The following is a 21940-nucleotide window of genomic DNA, read 5'->3' as shown; positions in this document are numbered from 1 at the left end:
AAAGCATCACTGACATATGATGGATTGGAATCACTTGAAGAGTTGAATGCATTGTGGCATGTATCTCCACATGCAACTGGAGATGTGAGAGCCTCATAATGAGGACTTACCTGCTTTAAAACTGCATGATCATAATGGAACTCCTATTGTGTATTTACATCTGGTGTGATAGTAGATGGAGTCGAATCCATGCATGAATGTGATGGTTGGAAATCACTAGAATTAGACTGTGCTGATGTAGATTGGAATGCCTTGGGCTGAGGGCTTATTGTCAAATGAGCCTCATGCCGAGGGCTTACTAACAAATGGACCTCATGCTGAGGGCCTACCGATGAAAAATATGCATGATCAGAAGGTGTAGGCTGATCCATGCTAACATGTGGAACAAAGTAGGTTCTCTTTCCACTCATGGATCTCATCTAGAGTCATGACTGGTGTATCATCAACTGTGTGATGTGAATAACTCCATGTTGGAGGCGATTTGGTGTTCTATACAAGAGGCCTACCCATGTACCGATGTAAGTGTCTACCAATCTCGGGGGGGTCACTATGTATAAACCCTGTATACCACGTGCGTTCAAGGCATATTTCTAAAATCCCTTATCTGTGAATTTTTCATTAATAAGATGTACCCCTTTTCTATAGAAATCTATAAATTTTTTCCAAAACTATTTTAAATAGTCCCTTATGTATATATATTTCTGTAAATTTTAGAAATAAAAAATATCCTTCTGTTGAACTCACGTGATAGGGTTACATATGATGACTGACCCCCCCGAGCTACCAATGAGAACACTATGTGAGAGATGCCACTAAGCAATTTGAATGCTAAACTATCAAAACCAAGTTATGGTTGAAGAACTCCATGTGTGCCAAAGATCAAGCTTGTAGTGAAACGATGACAACTATGTGTTGGGAGTAGCCAAGAGGCTATACAAGGCTGATGGATATGTGTGTAGAAACCAATGCTAGAAAACAATCAATAAATTTGATTGTACATGGGTGGTATATGTGTGTACAAGAATAATGCAACAATCTTGAATTCTAGAGGAAGATCACTTTGCCAAGTGTCACACTGACATACCGGACTGCAAAATACCAAGAGACTCAAGAGATGTGTGAATGTGTACATTGATGATAGATCAGATGGGGCTGACACGTTTGAGAACTAATCAGGTAATATGACAATGGATTACTTGGCTTGGTGGAGTCAAATCTCCTCTATGGCTCTGCTAGTCTACAGCTAGAGGACTACATGTTGAAGCATCAAATGTAGCAAAATGAATTTTAGTTCGATCATTTTATGTGTTGGGTGGATGCAATGGATCAAGAGGTGGTTTCAATGATGAGGTTTAGCAAATTTGACAAAGTGGAAATCTTAGATGTGAAATTTGAGCTAACACAGAGTGCAAGTTGCAGAGCTTTTTTTTTTTTGGGCTCCTCGAGATTCCACCTGGATCAAAAGATGTGGCTCCTAGAAAATGGGCAAACTTTGATCCCAAGAGGGCACAAAAATGATGATCTGGAACTGTGGGTCACATGTTGTTTACAAAATGGTGCCTATGTGGCACTATGTGTTGAGGTGGCACATGAATGCACATGCAAAAATATACTCTGCCTATGAAGAGGCAAGTGTGCCTAGTACAGGCTCTGCCACCACAGGGCCTAATGATGTGGCATGATGACATGGCCCGATGATTGGGTAGGGCATGTGGCAGTGCTAACGTGGCATTGTTGAGGTGGCAGTAGCTACTAGAAGTGTTGACTAGGCAAGTGACCTGGCATGTTGATGTGGTGTGCCTATGTGGGTGTTATTAGGATAGGGTTGTTATGTGGCAGCTTATGGACCAAGCCCAAGGGTATGGTACTTTGGGGATAGAGTTGATTATACATGTCACCATGTGGGGAGAGATAAGGTTTGATGTCTCAAATAACCCATCAAAATATTTTTAAGATTTTGTCAATGTGGCCATGTGTATTCTGGCTATGTCACCACTGGGGATGCATTTTACTCACTAGTCACCACTTGTGGCCTAGATGCCTGGGGCATCACTGGAGGAGCCGACACATTTAGGTTGCTAGGTCCATTGCCCGTTAGTCACCTTGGCTTGGTGCAACTATTGTTGGTGCAGTTGACAGTTGGTGCAGTTGACAGTGACTTGGTTGCCTTGTGCTATTGTTTAGAGTGTATGTAGGTTGTGGAGTTTGTTTCATTATGAATATGTGTGTAGAAGGCATCTTGGAGCACCAAAATGCCTCACAACACAATGATCTAGTCATTGCATTGCTGATTGTTTTGATGGTGGAGGGTACTTTGGTCGTTGTTGTTAGCCATGAAGGCATCAATTGCTATGGAACCATCGGAAGGCTTGATGTCTCTTTTGCAAATTTGGAGGTCTTCTGGTTGTAGGTGGTCAGTTGAGCCTTGATAGTCAACTATGTGCTACAGCCTATTCTCGAGCCATGGACTCCATTCATTGTTGTTGGTACATGCTAGCTCTTTGCTAGTCAAGCATTGTAGGTAGGGCTGTAGCATTGCTATGTGAGGGGCCAAATTGTAGATGGAGGCTATTGTTAAAGTCGTTGTCCATTTGAGAGGATATTGTGTGATTCATTTTCCTTGGAGTCATCCTTTTTTACTTGCTACTCCTTAGGAGTTGATTCCCACTACTGTAGAGGAGATGGACACCATGCAGTCGAGTCAAGGGAGTCTTGGTACTAGGCTGCTAGGTTGCTAGAGGTATTGGCACTGCTCTAGAGATTGTACACCATTTGGAGAGTGGCTTTGGCTAGAGGAGGGAGTGGCTTAGTCACAGAAGTCACTACTACTAGAGGTCCAACTAATGGGACTTGTTTGAGTTGTTTGCAAGTTGTGTGTCAAAGAGGGTTGCCAAAATGGGAGCCTTGCCTTCAACACAAGTAGAATGTAGAGGTTCCTTGGCCGAATGGTTCTTGATTCTAGGAGCTTGTATATAGTAGATGTTGCATTAGCCTCTATGGCTTTTAAAGGAGGTTGATCTTTTGAAGATATATCTCTTCTCCTTAAAGGAAAAAGGACTGAGAGATCTCTCTCACAAAGTAGAACTCTCAAAACTAAAATGAACATATCTCACCCTCAAAATGTCAAGCTTTCTGAAGAAAATCAGAGAGGAGACAGGGATATATAAGAAGAGTTGAAGAAATGAAGATGCCTCATGAAGGATGGATTTCACCTTGACAAAACAAGGGCTTACACTCTCTCACGAAAATCTCTCAAATAAAGAATGGACCTTGTAGACAGTGGATCTCTTGCTTGGAGATGGTGGGTGCATTGCAAAAGGAGCACTTGTTGCCTTGACAAGATGTAAGGGCTTGTGAGAACTTGGTGCTTTGAGAAAGAGAGAGAGAGAGAGAGAGAGAGAGAGAGAGAGAGAGAGCAATGCACACAATATAGCCACCTATACACTATGTTGTATTGAACATAAACATGAATATATACATGAGAACCCCTTAGGGTTAGGTTTTTCCCCTAACGCCCTTAAGGTATGGTGCAATAAACAAGAAAATATACATGAGAACCCCTAAGGATTAGGGTTAGGGTTTTTCCCTAATGCCCTTAAGGTATGGTGCAATTTACACCATCCTCAATGCATACCCTTGTCATCATCTGGCACATCAGGGAGACTATCCTCAAGCTCCAAGTGTGTACGTACATGTGCTTGCTCGTTGCCCTCCTCATCTTGTATAATGCTTTTGCATAACTACAAGGTTAGTGTGTAAAATACACATGCAATATTGATCACAAACTCAAATACCATTGATGCACCAACGATCCACTAGTGCCACCAACAACTGGTGGTACTTTTGGCGACTCCCTAGATGCTTACACATGGCATGACAATACAGCACTGATGTCAAACTTCTTACTTTCAGCATTTGCAAGGATAAGGCAACCTCTCCTTAAGCCACTCCATGCTCTCAAGCCTTGTCCCCTCATCCAAAGAGCTTCCACTCACCCTTGCCCTCTACACATCTTCAAAACCACAACAAAAACCAAGTCGAGCCAGAAAAAGTTTAGAAATTGCCCAAGCATCCATCAATTTTAGGAAAGTGCCCTATTCCATCGGAATATATCAACCTTAGATCCTATTTGCATTGTTGGTATGTTGCTAAACCCCCTCTTCGTTAGTATATACCGATGCCAAAAACTATTTATGTTGGTATATACCAATGGATAAGTGTTGGTATATACCAACACTGTGCTTTTACAACTGTTGGTATATACAAATGGTTGCCTAGTAGAAATAGCCAAAACCACTCATGCTTTTGTCTCTCGTGATGCCTCACACTCTATTTCACTTGTTTCACCAATTTCAACCTCCATTCAACTTTGTTTTGCATCCCTACAAACAAAGCTCCCTCTCACATCCCACTTCTATGGATAGAAGTGATTGCTTGTCTCCATGGTCGTGGTCACAAAACAGATCTAAAAGCTCTAAAAAAGAAAGGACATCCCAACTTGAACCTTAGTTACTTAAATAAAAATGGAGATCCTAGTGCAAGAGTTAATGCAACCAATCATAAGCTTGTACTATGTATTAGTTTCGATCTTAATAGGTGGACCATTAATAGTTTCCATCTTAATAGGTGGACAATTAGATTTTGTGATGTAAAAGTGTTTATGCATATAGCATGATTGTGGTAAATACATATGATTAGACCATTCATGGCATATTTTTCATAATATTGTATCGGTTTTCCCTCAATGTTGAAAACGTAGTCAAGAGATATTTGAAGGTGTTCCTTTAAGTTGCCCCTCAATAATACTCCAAAGAAAATGGCCCTTGAATCCATAGGTTCTCTTGTTTGCTCTATTATATTGGGCTTGTGCTCTTTATATAGTTGTAAATGTATAGATTTTTATATATTGATCATTTTCTATTTCAATAATATAAAGAGTTTCACTAGTATGTTGGTACAATTGATATAATCTTTGTTATTGTAGGTTTTGTGTAATGCTTTAGCTATATTCTAGCAATTGTGTGAGTAGAAAGTTGTAGGTTTCTCTATCTGCAAATGTAAAAATTCTCTATAAACACTTGGTGTTGTGAATTTAAATATTGTGTCACTAAAATTGATGCAAATAGAATGAGGATAATGTTACATGGCATGGGATAGATTATAGGAAGGAGATAGAGATACACACACACACACACACTATCCCTTCCTTCATTGGTTTGGCCACTTGGACATTAGATCTCCATCGAGACCCCCCTCCCTTCCAAACCCCTCTTTCAATTTCTCTCCTTGTTCGGTAATCTCTCTTAATTTTTCCCAGTATATTTTCCCTTTATCCCCCTAATCTCTTTTCCCTCAAATTCCATCATTTCTCCCTGAATTGGTCTCTTAACTTCTTTGTACTCCAATTCTCTTATTTTTCCTTACTCTTCTCTTAAATTCCTTGATTTTATAATAAAATTGTCCTTTATTTTCTTTTATTTCTTTTTTCCCTAAATTGTTTACACCTTTCTTATAAATTCTAATTTCTCCACCCTATTTCATTTTATCCTATTTTATTCACTACCCCCCCCCCCCCCCCCGCCTTCCTAATCATTCATTTATAGTCACACTTATCTTAATCCCCCCCCCCCAATCGTGAGGGTTTTTCCTTTTTTCTTAATTTTTTATCTTTCCAAAATTTTCCTACTATTTTCTAATTTTCTAAACTTTCACTTAATTTTTTCTATAATTTTTCTACACTTGTTTTCATTGATTTTTCCCATAATTTTTCTAAGCTAACCCAACCGCGGCCCTTTTTTCCTCCATACACCAAGTAGCTTTGTGATAAATACCTCCACCTTCCCAAAACAACCCCTAGCTCTCAAGTATCCCGACTACCTCCCTTCTCCTATATATTAAGCCCTCCCATAGAGTCCCACCCATAGTCTTCTTTGCCCACTATCCCCTCCTAGTACCCTTTTTGGCATGTCCCCTTACACCTTGCTGTTGTCTCGGGTGGCATGCCACACTCAGTGCATTGGCTGCGTAGACCTTCCAGTGACATTCTGCTCCCCAGCCACCCCTACGCCTTGCAGTCTCCTCTCCATGGCTCATACCTCCTTCCACATCGTGCCCGTACTTCTTCTCTATTGGCCATGTGCAATGGACTCACAAATCCTTCTTTAAAACTTCCATTAAACCCCCTGCTGTCCCATCTATTGAACTCTTTGCATAGTCTACATGACTAAACCCCCCTTGCCAGTTTTGGGATTCTCGATCATGTCCCGTCAACCTGCTACCCAATCTTTATCGCGTTCAATTCTTGCACGCCTCCTCCAAATAATGGACTTGTAGGACCCTATGTTTTAAATGTATTTTCGGTTGCATGATATTAACCCCCCCCCTTCATTCTTTCCTTTTCCTCCTTTTAATTCCGTAACCATGCCCCCCCCCCTCCTCCTCTCTCCTTATCTCTCCCTCCTCTCTATTCATACATTCTTTCCCCTCTCCCCCCTCCTCTATATGTATATCTCTTCCTAATTTTTTTGTTCCTTTTCCCTCCTTTCCTTTTTTCCTCCCTCTTCTCTATCTATATAATTTACCCTTGATTGTCCCTTTACTTTTCCCTTTTCATTTCCCCTGCTAATACCCCCCCCCCTCCTTTTTCAATTCTTCTTATATTCCCCCCCCCCCCTTCCTTTATTACCCTTCCATCTCTATCTTGTTTATAGCTTTTCACCTTTCTTAAAACCTTTGTGCTATCTCATTCCCTCCTATAGTCATTTTTCCCTCTATGATCTTAAAACTACGTTCTCTTAATTATTCCACCAAGTTATCCCCCCTTCTTTACATATAAAATTTCACTCTCTAAAATGCAAAACTCATTCATAGTTACTCCAATTTACTTGATTCTCCTAAATATTAATAACTCGCTTGATAGGTTTGTGGTTATGAGTTATTTTTATTGTGACCCTGATAACAAGGGAGGGATGTTTATGACACCTTCCTTCCCAACTAAGGTTTAAGCGGGTTCTCACCACATCTTTCTTGTTGGATGGTGGAAGGTAGGTAGACTCCCCCTCTTCAATAAAAGTGATGCTTGCTAGAACTTATCCAAGCTCAACTTCTATACAGTTTCCATAAAGTCATTTCTACAAAAGGGCCCATTGCTAATTTCCTTTATAAACAAGGATTCACCTACTTATACAAACTTTTTCGTTAATGCAATTAGTCCTATTTCATTGTCTAGCTTCACTCTTTTGTCTTTTCACTATGCAAAGGGGTGTTGTAAAATCTTACACACACACACACACACACACAAAGAACCCTTGAGGAACCCCTATTTCCCTTAGCACCACCATGAGATTGTTGTTTAATAGGGATTACAAATAGCTCTAGGCCAATGAGGAACTAATGTCTACAAATGGTTTTAATGGGGGTATATGGGATAGTGCACACATATGATTAGATTGGTGATATAAGGAGAGGGAGTTTACTACGGTTAGCGCAGTGAGATTCATGGAACTAATTATGCATTTACACCTATTGCCATGGAAGCTATTTCCAAGGATGATTATCTGGAATGGATATCTGGTGTACTTTGAAATTGTACTTGAGCCAAGCTTTAAGCTTTATTATATGTATTACAAATTTATTACGAAGAGATGTATGTAGGGATTGGTTTGAAGAGAGACTTCAATCATTAGAATTTGTTATAAGAAGTACTCATCACTGCTTGATGTGATGACATTAGGGAAAAAGATGGGGATCATGTATCACCCAATATTATTGAAGAAGATGAATTAGAGCATCAAGTCCTAGGTAGATGTACTTGGTGTACATGCTCTCATATTTTTTAGCTTTCAAATGATAAAACTTGTAGCAAAAAATTATTACGGGCCTTATTGCAAAAAAGGTTATGTAATTCCATCGGTATGGAAATTTTTTACCGGTACTCTAGTAAAAATTCTTCTGATAATGTTGGTATATATTGACACTCACTAGTATTGGTATATACCGACACTCTTTAGTGTCGATATATACCTACACCAATACCAATAGAAAATCTGCCCTGCACGGTATCAAGAGTTTTTGCACCTACACATGCTAAACATCGATAGGGAAATGTCAAGAAAGGACAAAGGTGTGGTAGTGCCAGAGCCACATCCTTCAAGAACCATGATGCATGGTGCCATAGTAGCAAGCTATGGAGTGCACAGCCCCATGTGTCCAACATGGTGGCCTACACAGAAACATACATCATGCAATAAGACCACTCACTTTGGGCCATTGAATTGGTAGAATGTGCCACTATGTCAATAGTCACCACGGGGGATTCACTAGTAGTAATAAGGAGACGTCACCTGCGTGTAGTAAATATATGAAAATTTCCCTTATCTACCCCCTATTTACGAGACCTTACCTTATAAATGTACCTTCCTTCCCTTATATAACCCCCCTCCCTTACTCATGTGGTACCATATGATAAACCCTAGTGGACCCCCCGGGATAGTCACCACCTATAATGGTTACTATCACTTATCATGATTGTTGAAATGGGTCACTAGACAATCCTTACGATATAGTTGATGTGGGCCATTGAAGTAAATAACATATGCCATTGTGGTGGTAGTCATCACTTGCAATAGTTGACGTGGCCACCCCAATAGATGTTGGACATGGGTTATAGGGTTGATTCCAGCCATCGTGGTAGTCAATTTGACTATTTTGAGCATGTATAATGCCAAATGTCCTCTACCAAGGATCCCAATTATGGCTTCATGTAGCACACCTACACAATGCGATGTGCTATGTATCAAAATTAGCACGATGATTTTAATACAATAACTATAGCTTCCATGTAGCATAATCAATTCAATAGCACTAGTAGTATTTTGTTTTGAAAGAGTATGTATAGATATGGTAGTTGGTAAAAGATCAAGGCAAGTTAAAATTTGTGGTCATCCAATGTGATAATCATCACACCGCTAAAAGATCCGATGAGAAGGTGATTGTTACACATCAATTTGGTGATCCAATCCACTAGCACTTGTCACGATGCACCCCCAAATAGTTTTGTGAATGGCCACACCTGATTATGCTATGCTTTGATCCCTTCATGTAAAATATAGATAAGAATCAAAATACTTTGATTGCATCATAAGTACTTGTTATCATTGTTTTTGTTGGAGAGTGTAACAGCTATGGGTTGTTTTGATCTTTGTTCTAAAGATTGAGCCTTTTTTTGAGAATATTCAATAAGAGAGTTTTGAGTGCTATATATAAACAATATGCTCTAAGTAGAGCTTAGACTTTGGTCTAGTTTTGTTTTGAATTATGGTTTATAATATTTGGTATTCCTCTATTGTTTGTTATATGCATGTTTCTATTTCCTTTTAGGTTGGGTTAGATTAATTGTTATGCTGATGTGATCTTTCGCAAATGATTTTAGCCTTCCATTATTATTTTTATATCATTGATCAAAGTGTGGGCAAGTGTAGGTATGCAACATGCATGATTTGCATGGGGATTGAATGGAAAAATCATAGAATATATGGCACCTTTGGACACGTGATCAAAATAGGATGTACCATGAAATTTTGTCTGAAGCAATAATGAGAAATATTGCCCAAAAGCTCAACAAATTTTCTAATCAACAATGTCTCACATATTTTGTCCAAGGAAACATTGAGTAAGAATTTTCTTTTATAAGGTACAAAAAGAGGGGAATGGGATGGTACATCATGAAGAAATGGATGGACTCGATGCTTTAACTTGCACAGTACAAGAAAAGAACTCATACGCGATCATTGACTCTTAAGAGAATCTTTCAAAATAGATAAGCTTTTTGTTTCTCTCGATTATCAAATATATGTCTTTGTTCTTTGTAAAGCATCATATTTGGAATGAGGGATGTTTTATGGAGGTCAAAAGCTTTAATGTAGTTGATTTGGGCCAAATGTAGCACGTGGTGTAATTCAATTTTCTTCTAGCTGCGATTGTAGCTCAATTGGTTTGTCTAGTTTAATATAGATGCTAATTTCCCTTCCTTGAATTGATGTTTGCAATAAAAGCAAATACTAGTACCAAGGACTTCTAGAGAGGAGCCACCAGGTAACTCCTCAACATGGGGGAGTCGAGAAGTGCTCATAATATGGCTCATGGCTAGAGGCCACTCGTCACATTCAGAGTACTTTCCTCTGTGGAAATTGTGGAAAATAGAGTATGCGCGTAATGGTAGAATAGTTGTATTGATGGGTTGATTCGATTACATCTTGTAGGAGCACGAAGGTGACGGTTACATAAGGCCTTGAAGTAGCAATACAAACAACAAATGCAAAGGCATAGTCTGCTCATGATGTGAATGCCTTATGGAACTGCAATGGCAAGGACTGTGGAACGTCTGCATGGCAAGAACTATGTACTGCGTTTAGCAAGCAACTTATCAAGGGAGCGTTTGCCAACATCAACAGCTCTGCAATGGAAACAAACTCTCACGAACGTTGTAATTAATTACACAGCTAATATGCTCTCGAAGTAGCAAATTAGAAATACAGAACAGCAAATGCAAAGACGTGGAGGCGTTATGTCGAACTGCATATTGGCAAGGACTTGCAAAGACTTTGGAACTCCATGGCAAAGACTACGTACCGTTTTTGAGAAAGCAGCTCAAGGAAGGGCTTGTTGCCTCGAAGCTTTACCTCCAGGTCCTCCTTGACCTCCAAGCGCTAGCCCTCCAGGTCCTTCTCCACCTCCAGCTCTTCCTCCTTGTCCGAAGCCTCCAGCTCCCGGTCCTCCTTGACCTCCAGGACGCACCTGCCCTCCAGGCCCTCCTCCACCTCCTGGTCCTACTCCACCTCCTGGTCCTCCTGGTCCTACACCTCCTCCTCGTCCTCCTGATCCTACACCTCCTCCTGGTCCTCCTCCACCTCCTTGACCTCGCCCTCCAGGTCCTCCCAGACCTCCAGGTCCTACAGCTCCTCCTGGTCCTCCTTGAAGTAGAGGCCCCTCACCTCCCGGTCCTCCCTGATTTCCAGGCCCTCCTTGACCTGCCGTTCCCTGACCTCCAGGTCCGAAGATTCCACCTCCCGGTCCTCCTTGACCCCCTGGCCCCTCACCTCCAGGCCCTCCCTGTCCAAAGGCTCCACCTCCCGCTACACCTTGATCAGCAGGCCCCCCCTCACCTCCAGGCCCTCCCTGTCCAAAGGCTCCACCTCCCGCTACACCTTGATCTCCAGGCCCCCCCTGACCTCCAGGCCCTACTTGAGCTCCCGGTCCTCCCTGACCTCCGGGGCCTCCACCTTGAGCCTCCGCTCCCCATGAGCTGACGGCGATCAGCAACAATAGCAGAATACTAGCCAGAAAAAGCATGCTCTTTGGAGCCATGATTCGTGAGAAGCTCGCAACAAACTCAATCCGGGAATGGGTTGGATGGCGGAGGTCGATGGCTCGAATTTATAAGTTCGGCGATGCGTATCTTAACGGTGATGCACATCTATTGGTAATTTTTGTTTTCCGGGACGCACATGTCGGTAGAGGCCGAGAGTCACGTCACAGAGACGAGCATCCACTATCCAGCAGGGTGGACAGTGCCAAGTTCCGACCCTCTTAACGAAGGGACGTCCGGCATAAAGGTTGAACGGACAATGCCTTCATCACCTCTGCTGAATTGGGCCTCTGAGCGAAATTAACGTCGTCAAGGTCCTTTGTCGATCCCTGTTAAAGATTGGCTGTTCTATCAGAGGCCCCTGTCTTGCAGAAGATGCATCAATGGTAATATCACGTATCTCTTGTTCTTCACACTCAACGTCCGAAAAATGTGAGGTGTTTGTTGCCTCTAGAGCTTGTGTAGCTGGTGGAGTCAGTCCCTCGTATCATCATTTATTAAAAGATGCATCAATAGGAGCATCATGTATCTCGTGCTCTTCAAACTCAGCGTCCGAACAAATGTGAGGTTTTTGTTGCAGTTTACAGCTTGTGTCGGTGGAGTCAGTCAATCGTAACGTCATGTATTTCCTCATAACTAATTACGTACGTGCATGCAAGTTTGTAAGAATCGTTTTTTTTTAATAATTTAGCAATACCGGCTTCTAGAAAGGAAGGACACCACTGTATATGGAACGGTATCTCCAATATGCATATGTTCACAGCTCTGAATGTGATTTAGATGGGAACCCATAATGATCTGGATCGGAACCATACATAATTCTAATGATTCTTCGAATTGCAGCTTCATGTCATGGCAATTTAGGTTTTCTCCATTGCAGCTTCATGTCATGGCAATTTAGGTTTTCTCCAAGATTATTAACGTGGCCGTATAGCTCCTATATTTAAAGTGTATCAAGTATGAACATGTTCTCCGTTTTTCAAAAATTTCGAGCATTTTGTCAAAGCATGTTTGTGAATATTCTATAATTTGGTGGAGTGAGATGATACATATTAATGAGAGTGCATTCAATGTTTTTTCTATTATTAAAGATTATATCTTGTGGTGTCATCATGTTCTAATGGTGATTTCTTTATTTACAAGTGTACATGGACCAACACTATAAAAGTGATTAATACTCACATAATTTGAAGATGAGTGTGCTTGACTATCAGAAGTTTTGTTTCTTGAAAAGGTACAACACTAGGCAACATTAAGTTTGGACACATCATCTTGATATCAAGCTCATACTTAAGTAAAATTTCACCTTGTATACAACGATTGCAAGATGAGTGAATTAGGATTGATACTTGTGCAATCTAGAGTTCTTCTCATCCACTTAGCTTCATTGTTTAATATTTCCATTTCTTTGTGCAATACACTTGGATCAACAATAATGTTTTTGGCCAAAAGTGACTCGAGTAAATATATGTTTTCCATTGTTCTATTGCATGTTTTACCATGTAATAAACCTAAATATTGTGCGACAATGTTGATATACTATATGATAATTTCTACATACACCATTTGTTGTTTATCTATATTGCCCAATATTTATCTAATGCGCCAATTGCCTTCATCAAGCTTAAAAAATTGTGGCTTCTAATGTTTATTTTAAATGGAAGTTTAGTCATATTTTAATAAGAAAAAAAGGCTCTCTTAAAAACCATGGGAGTATCAATCAATCCAAGATGAGTTGGTAGGGCATGGATAGCATTTTCATGAAGAGTAACTATATCAGCTAGTGTAAAGTATGGGAATACAAACAACATATATACCAGCAATAGGCGTATTTATGAAAATTGATAGTTCATATCATTAAACAAGTACAAGCTTGGTACAACTAGGCCTTACAAAGACAAGCATGCTTACAAGACAACAATGTACTCCTAGCCAACCTATTATAGCAAGAATAGTTCATAGAGCATAGGTGCTCACGGTGGAAAAGCTAGCATTCTCCCCAAAGGGTATCAAAACATATGCCTAACTTGCATAACATTATCAAGAGTTATATTGGCTACTTTGTTCCACGTGGTAGTAGGAAATTCTATAAAAGTGAGTTCCATTATGATTCGCTACATGATTATGTTGATTTTTCCTTTTTTAAATGTTCTTTATAACTTTTTCTCGTGAGTTTTTTGCCGTTCTTTTAAAGAATTTGGCTAGGTCTACATGTGCGTCCCAAAATCACCAAATATATCACCCTGTTTTAACTAACATGGGTATGGATCTATGCGAACATGCGTGCACATGGACCTCACGTGGACACACACACACACACACACACACACAGAGGTGCACTATTTAGAAATTGTATGTATCACATGTGTTTGAGGGGTATTTGAAAAACCCCTCAACTAAATTTTTTCTTAAATAAAAAGACCCCTCTTTACTTATGAACTAAACTATTTATTTTTGAAGTTATATTTAAAAACCCCTCTTGTTATTGTAATCCTATTAAACTTTTCAAAGAGTTGAATTAAAATACCCCTCCTTTTGAATGCACGTGGTACACTAAATTGTTTTTAGGTGAACCCAGAGAGAGAGAGAGAGAGGGAGAGAGAGAGAGAGAGAGAGAGAGGGGGGGGGGGAGGGGGAGGGGGAGAGGCAGATAGGCACATAGAGAGAGAGAGAGAAAGAGAGAGAGAGAGAGGAGGGGGGGAGAGGGAGAGAGAGGAGGGGGGAGCCAGGGGGGTCAAAGTCAGGTATGATTTGTTGGCTTGGTCCCCTAATTTAAACATTGTGATATACTGTATTACTCTATTTAGTCATATTGAGTAGAGCTTATTGTTATTCAAGTGTGTAGCTTGCATATGTAAATGGCAAACCGATATCACCTTACTAATGACCTTCCCAACTAGATGTGTGGCTGGCAAGGATGATCTAGATCATCATGGCTTTTTATTGTGGTTCTTTTTCTGAATGGTGTATATGCTTAAGATTCAATAGTTAGTTTGATATGCCATGGCGCATATGCTTAAGATTCAATAGTCTATTACGAGTTGTGTTTCTTATAATAAGTTCTTATCTTCTTTTGTGAGTTTAATGATTTATTATTTATACTATATTTAGTCTCTTTAATCTTGCGTGTATGCTTGCTTGTAAGTTTTGTGTTTTTAGTATTTTATGTCGACTTGTGTTTCTTGTGATTTGATTTCAATGGTTAATTAGGTGCTTCATTGTTTAAATAATTTCTCTTTCTGAAATGCTGATTGTTGCATGTTTTAAATCAATTTCCAAATTTCCATAATGGTACCCAGGCCTTACTAGAAGATCAAGCTTTAGGGTTTAGGGCTTAGGGCTTAGGGCTTAGGGTTTAGGGTTTCAGGTTTAGGGTTTAGGGTGATTTAGGGTTTAGGGCGGTATCATAGGTTCAATAGAGGCAGAGATTCATAATGTTATATCTATGTCACAACTCCTAGAGGAAATGTAAGGCCAAATTTATAAAATGGTTTGTATAAACTTTCAAAAATATAGTGGGGTGCAAAGGTCCTAATTATGGGGTACCATTTACACATTTTATTCTCATTTATTAGGGATGTAAAAAGTTGATTGCATGTATTAGTTTACTTTGAACCCTTTACTTTTCCTATCAATGGAGTAGCAACGCTTTATATGTGGTTGTTAGAGTGGTAACTTTTCCTATCAATGGAGTGGCAAAGCTTTACGTTTGGTTGTTAGAGTGGAAAGAGATAGTGGATTCCAATTGACATTAGAAATAATGTGAATTACATGCTCAAACGAGCATTTTCATGGACATTGGTAAAAAGCACCTTTCCTTAACACATTTTGTCTCTATGGGCTCCAACAGTGCCGAACGACCACCATAGCCCTTCACAACGCTGAGGGATCTCACGGGCCCTGCACAACCTTCTTCAACCGTATGCAGCAAAGAGAGGCAAGAGAGAATGTGGCATAGCGATTCAATCTCTTGAATCATCCTTTTTGTGTATGCGGAGTCCCACAACCCTGATCACTCCTTACAAAAGAACATAAGAGGGAATTCAAATAATTTAAGATTGATGCTAGAAGAGCAAGATATTCCCAGGTCCATACATTATTAAAAAAACAACTATGGAAGTCCTGCAAAAAGTGGGAGTCTCTTGCTTACCATGATGGAGAATTTGCTACCGGCAGGTTGGGAGGTCACCTTGTGTAGGATGGGATATTTATTTGAGGATCTCCTCAGAAAAGGCAACTCCACAAATATTATTGAAAATAAGCATTTCATGGCTTATTTTCAGCTTCAAGTAGATCTAACCACAGGCTATGAAAAAGAGATAGACCACAAGGACACTGATGACATGGATGATTACCTTGAAGATCATAATGTCCCAGTTGATGATGATGAAAAGATGGACTTACATGACCCGTTCAGAGAGAGGTTGGTGGATGAAGACAAACATGATGATGCCTTCTTTGATAATTATGGCTCGCAGGGTTATGAAAAAAGGCCACTACGACAATACTTAGCGGTATGAACTCTCTATTTCTCAACTAAATACAATTTTTTAAATAAGATTTAAATTTAAAGATAATGAATCTAATCTCTCATATTTGTTTACAGGCAATAGAGGGAGAAGAAATGGATGAAGTCAATACGGAGGCACTCCCTTCTACTTCAACAATACAACCACCTCTAAATTTGATTGAAGAATCCCATGAGCACAAGAGCTTTAAAGAGACCACGGAAAAGCAGAATGACCCCAAACATAGAATACAAGCTATGATAGAGACCCATTCTGCAAATTTAGCTGCATTGGATAAAATGTGGAGAAGTTAGGATCGTTTTGAAACGAGAACCTCAGTATTTGAGCTTTGGTAGAGAGGAGGTTTCAATCCTCTCCAATCCTTTAAAAGAGGTTAATGACAATGTTATCTTGGCCATTCTCAGGTAACGTTTGTTTATTTGTTGCCTACTTCAATGAGCTAACATTTGTTTATTTATTCACAGTGTAGTTATATATCAGTTTCCTAGTGTAGAATGCAAATCAATTCTATGAGCTAACGTTTATTTATTTCTTGGTGCAGTGTAGTTATTTCTCAGCTTCCTAGTGCAGTGCAACATCGTGTCTACATGCTCGATGCTCTCCTTTCTTCTATTCTTAGCTCTCCTCAAAAGACTATAGAAGATGTTTGTACTTGGTTAAGCCCTTTGAATTTAGATGGGGTGCGAGTCATCTTAATGCCTTATCATGAGGCATAAGTATCAACTGTAACCTTATTTTTAATATTTCTTTGGCAAGTTTGTGTAAAACAATAATCTTTTTTATTCTGGTCATGTAGCTCACATTGGAGTCTGATTGTCTGGGACCTTGAACTCAACCGTTTGTCGTTTGTGAATTCAATGGAAGGCTATCATGCCAACTCCCCAAGGTAATTATTCTCTTAATATTTTTGATACTTTCTTATTTTGTATCTTATGATCATGACATATTGATATATTTAATATGTCATGATGGATAGTGCTACATATCTGCTGTCAGAACAACCACGGAGTAACAAGATCAAGTAGAATTTAAAAGACATCTGCCAGTGGAGCAAAAAGATGGGCACAGCTGTGGGTGGAGAGTTGCCTACAACTGCATGTTGTTTCTTAGAGAGATTTTTGATTTGGAGTTACCAGTCAAAATGGAATCATATACAGAAGCTGATCTGCTAGCATTTTAGGCTGAGAGTATTCAGCATCTAATTACTACCATTGGGAAACAGCCTGAAAATATGACTACATTACAGCATGTATAAAAGCTTATCTTTATACTTGTATGCTTGTTCAAGCCTTTAATTAGGATGTGTAAATCTCATAACTTTTTTATATTTTCCTCCAAGAGGAGAAGAGACTGAGTCTAATGAAAGCATGCTATCTTTATATTTCTATGATTATTTAAACCTTTATTTTTATTTGGGATGTGTAAATCTCATAACTTTTTAAATTTTTCCTTCAAGAGGAGGAGAGACTCACTCTAATGAAAGCATGTATGAAACCTTACTTTTTAAATTTTTGCTCCAAGCGGAGGAGAAACTCACTCTAATGAAAGCATGTATGAAACCTTATCTGCTTGTTTAAGCCTTTATTTGGGATGTGTACATCACATAACTTTTTTATATTTTTATAGTAGAAGGAGGATGTAGAAGACACAGCAAGTGAAGAAGAATACGATGTAGACTACTCTCTCAATAAGATGAGTCATGAAAATATGAATCTATTAGAGCAGATTGGAAGTTCATTCACCGCTATGTTGTTAATTCGACAACAACCTCATTTTTTTGAATTTGGTGAAGAAGAGATTTCAATCCTCTTGAATCCTAAGAAAGAGGTTAATGTCAAAGTCATTACAACCATCCTCAGGTTTGATGCAGCCTTTTCCTTGGCTTTATACTTTGCTTATTTTGATTAAACCCAAGAAGCTTATACTTTTTTTTAAAATATAGTAATGTTATAGCAAATTTTCTGCAAAATATACAAAGCGTTTCATATATGCTCGATCCTCGTATTTTGGAAGTGCTTAGCAACAAAGAAGAAACCATAGAGGGTGTTTGCAAGTGGTTGAAGCACGTTCCTATGAATGACGCACGAGTTATTTTTATAGCATATTATGAGAAGTAAGCATCAAACCCTACTTGTTTTTTCTATTGCATTGCTAGAATTGTCTCAAACATAATAATTATTCTTTATTGATAATGCAGCTCACATTGGAGTCTGGTAGTCATGGACATCCTTGCGAAGAAGTGCTTCTTTGCCAACTCAATGATATCCGTCCATGGCACTGTGTTAGAGTAAGTATAGACTACACTTGTTGTCACTTCTTGACATGTACATTGATATGCAATGCCTATATTCACTGTTGTTATATGTTTTGATGTGCAGATCAGCTCGAAAGTTAGTAGGTGCTACACAACAAGACAAAGCACCCATAGACACGTGCACAGACGCGTTTCATGAACTAAATAAAAAACTTACGGGCGCGTCTATTTGCACGTCAGGAGACCCGCGTCTATTAGCGCGTCTATATGTCAGACTTTTGCGTGTATAGACGCGCTCATACACGCGTAAATAGATGCGCATATAAACGCATTGATAGACGCACGTATAGACGCAACTCGAACAGACAGACGCGAATATAAACGCGTTTGTAAACGCACTGATAGATGCACCTTTTTTTTTAAAAAAAATTTACAGAATACTGTGTATGTTGTGTATTCTATATTGTTACAAGAATCCCATATCCACATTCTGTAATTCAATTCTTACAGCCAACCTCATTTTAATTACAATTCCAAATAAAATATTCTCGGGGGGGTCACTCATCATATGTAACCCTATCACGTGAGTTCAACAGAAGGATTTTTTTAATTTCTAAAATTTACAGAAATAAATATACATAAGGGACTATTTAAAATAGTTTTGGAAAAAATTTACAGATTTGTATAGAAAAGGGGTACATTTTATCAATGAAATTTTTTACAGATAAGGGACTTTAAATATAGGCCTTGAACGCACGTGATATAGAGGGTTTATACATAGTGACCCCCCCGAGAAAATATTACAACTCCAAAACGCAATAAAATTGAAAGCTCAAAAAGTGCTTGTATATACATATAGCACGAAGCTAAGCCACGTCATGTGGCTCCAAGTACAAAAATAAGGAAGCTAAGCCATGTCATGTGGCTTCAAGTACAAAAAATAAGAGGAGTCTATATACAAGAGGCACGAAGCCAAGCCAATGGCTTTAAGTACAAAAAAGAATAGTAGCACTACTTCTACGACTAATCCTCGCTGCCTTCCACGCTCCCTTCTGCGTTGCCTTCTGCGCTCCCTTCTGCACCTCCTTCCTCGTCTTCCTCGTCGTCTTGTGCAGGGGCGCCATGTAAACAAGGGACAACATATATCAATGTATGAAAAATCAAATCTTTACTTATAATTTTGGCATTATTTAATTACTTTCAAATACCTGGGGGGCCTGTCCAGTAGCTCGGGTATACTGCTCCTCAGTAATCAACCTGTCATCATAGAAGTGCCTCCATGTATCTCCTCTGCGATGGTGGCGGTGGTAGGCTGTCTCCACTGGAGTAGGGTATCTGTGCATGATCTCAAGCTGCATGATCGCGATACACTTTGTGGAGGGATTAGTACAAAGAAACAACCAACCTCCTAATAAACTACGTAAGCAATATAATTTGAGATTGATACTTACAAATTGGGCCTCCCATGATTCAACACCCCCTGCTCCAAAATGCGCGCTCCCATACTCCTCCATCTGGATCCTCCGTGCCTCCACGTGCTGCAGACTGGGCTCCTCCCTCGCTGACTTCATTGCCTTCTTCCACTCATGCTTCTGAGCTGTGTGGGGCGGGCCCCTTGGAGGTTGACCTGCCTCAAGTCTGGCAAGCTCCGCTAGTGCCTGTCTCTTAAGGGAAGATCTTTTATTGCTAAGTATCGCCCATTTATCTGTGAACTGGCGATTGGGGGGGTTAGGATACCTAGAGCGAACAGTAGCGAGGGTCTCATCAGCCAACCTCTTTGGGTGGTCTTTATAGTGGATAAAGCAATCTCTGTAATTGTTAGCAATTACAGAGCGCATGAAGGCCATTATATCCTTCCCCCGCGCATCCATCAAGATGCCTCCTGTCTGGGTGATGTCATAATAAATCGTACCATCACCCAGAGGCACGTCTAAATCATCAGAATCATCATCCTCCTCACCGCCACATGGCCCAAAGCACTGTGCCATGCATCCGCCACCGCTCTCCCTGCTACTATGCCTGCTACCCTGTCGTGTCGAGCTCGTACGCTGGCCACTCGTAGCTGGGGACTGCGCGGGACTACGCTGACCACTCGTAGCTGGAGAACCGAGTCTCAATGGCTGGGGAGTACGTCGACGGCTCGCTGAGGCAGAAGGACCTCCTGAAGGCATGGGGGAAGGGGCATAAGACGGGATGGCAGAAGGGACATAAGACGGCATGGGGGAAGGGGCATAAGACGGTACGGGGGACAGGGCATAAGACGGGGCATAAGACGGCTATGCGGACTCCGCTGGGGTGATCTCAGGCGGTGTGGGATGGCTCGGAGTCTGTAGTGCCGACTCTTGGGGAGTGTTAAGGGTACCCGTCATGTACCCATATAACTCCGCAGGACTAGGAGGGTGCCCTAAAAGATTATATAAATCCTTCCAGATCGATTCACGCAGATCAGGTGAGCTAGAAGCACTTTCTCCCCACATGTTAAACTGGAAAAAAATAAACAAATCTATTACTTTGGGAGCTGAGAAGAAAGGGGGGGAAAAAAAAAAAGCTCTGTCAGAGCGCGTCTATAGACCCGTCTAATCTTCGCATCTATAAACGCGTCTAACAGAGCGTTTAACAGTTCAAGTAAAAGCGTGTCTATCACTGCATCTAAAAGTCCGTCAAAACATCCATCTAACAGTGCATTAAAAAGCATGTCTACCATCGCGTCTAACAGTCCGTCCAAACATCCGTCTAACAGCGCGTCTAACAATTCGTTTAAAACTCCATTTAACAAATCGTCTGTTTGAGCGTCTATATACGCATCTGTGTGCATCTGTAACAAGCCAAATGCACATATAGATGCGCCTGTAGACGCGCGTTTAGATGCGCCCTCAGACGCCTCTGTACACGCGCTCCAACAGTCGAGAATACTCAAAAGTGGAAAAGGACGTTTCGCCCGACAAAAGAACGTGTCGCTCATACCTAGATGCTGCGTTTCGTGGATGCGAAAAAGTACAAAACTGGAAAGAGCAAACAAGAACAACTTCAAAAGGACTTACTTGGAAAAAGGTATGGAAGGATCTTTCTTTTCCAAACTTGTTTCTTCTCCTTGTTCGTACTCCTCCTCTTCTTTAGGCTTGGAAGCAAGCTGTGTAGGTACGGTCCCTTTGTCTTGAGTGAAAGCTTGGAACTATGTATGGGAGGCTCTCTCTTAAGCTTCGAATCTATAGAACTACTAATAAAGAAGGAAGAAAGCCGCTCGCGAAGTTTAAGTAGTCAAAAGAAAAGCAAAGCGAGCGGCACACCGAAAAGCAGGTTTAAAAGTTACGGGTATAGTCGTGTCTATTAGCGCGTCTACAGTCGCGTCTGAATACACAGAGTAAAGGCATCTATAGTCGCGTCTATTAGCACGTCTACAGGCGCGTTTAAATACACAGAGTAGACGGGCATTTAGACGTGCAGGTAGACGCGACATTAGACGCAACGATAGACGCGGTGATAGACGCGACACAGAGTTTTTTAAGTTAGGCATTGGAAGAAGAGCAAATTTGGTGGGTTGTTTGTTTGTAGGATGTCTCCATCTTCAACAAGCAGCTCTAGTGAGGATGAATCCCTCCGTATCCACCATCGCAAAATGTGGTTGGAGCAAAAAATCAAATGTCTGTGTGATCGATGTCGAGGAAACATGTATCGTGCATGCAAGATTACGCTCAATCATATCTCAAAGTATGGAGAATGGGATGTGACCATAAACAAGGTAAGGATTTGTAAGTTAAGGTTGATTAAGATACCTATGGGTGTTCATATGTT

At 40.4% G+C, this 21940-nt stretch overlaps 1 protein-coding gene across 4 annotated transcripts in view; it reads right to left on the bottom strand.

Annotated features, from left to right (window-relative positions):
• Positions 1–11374, bottom strand: part of LOC147900187 (uncharacterized) — a 108402-nt gene extending 97028 nt beyond the window's left edge. For 2 of the 4 annotated variants that reach the window (XM_087377141.1, XM_087377140.1), the window contains exon 1: positions 10818–11374. In XM_087377141.1, coding sequence (XP_087233267.1) covers positions 10818–11364 — 547 coding nt within the window. In that variant the 5' untranslated portion in view covers positions 11365–11374. Of the gene's footprint in view, positions 1–10215; positions 10382–10422; positions 10454–10629 lie in introns of those variants that run through there. The other 2 variants (XM_087377142.1, XM_087377143.1) reach the window with 2 other exon arrangements.
• Positions 11375–21940: the final 10566 nt, after the last annotated feature.

This window comes from Dipteris shenzhenensis, chromosome 7 (assembly GCF_047967505.1).
Source record: "Dipteris shenzhenensis isolate YYH24624 ecotype China chromosome 7, Dip_SZ_1.0, whole genome shotgun sequence".
Classification (NCBI taxonomy): Eukaryota; Viridiplantae; Streptophyta; class Polypodiopsida; order Gleicheniales; family Dipteridaceae; genus Dipteris; species Dipteris shenzhenensis.
This window is presented reverse-complemented; position numbering and strand designations above follow the sequence as displayed.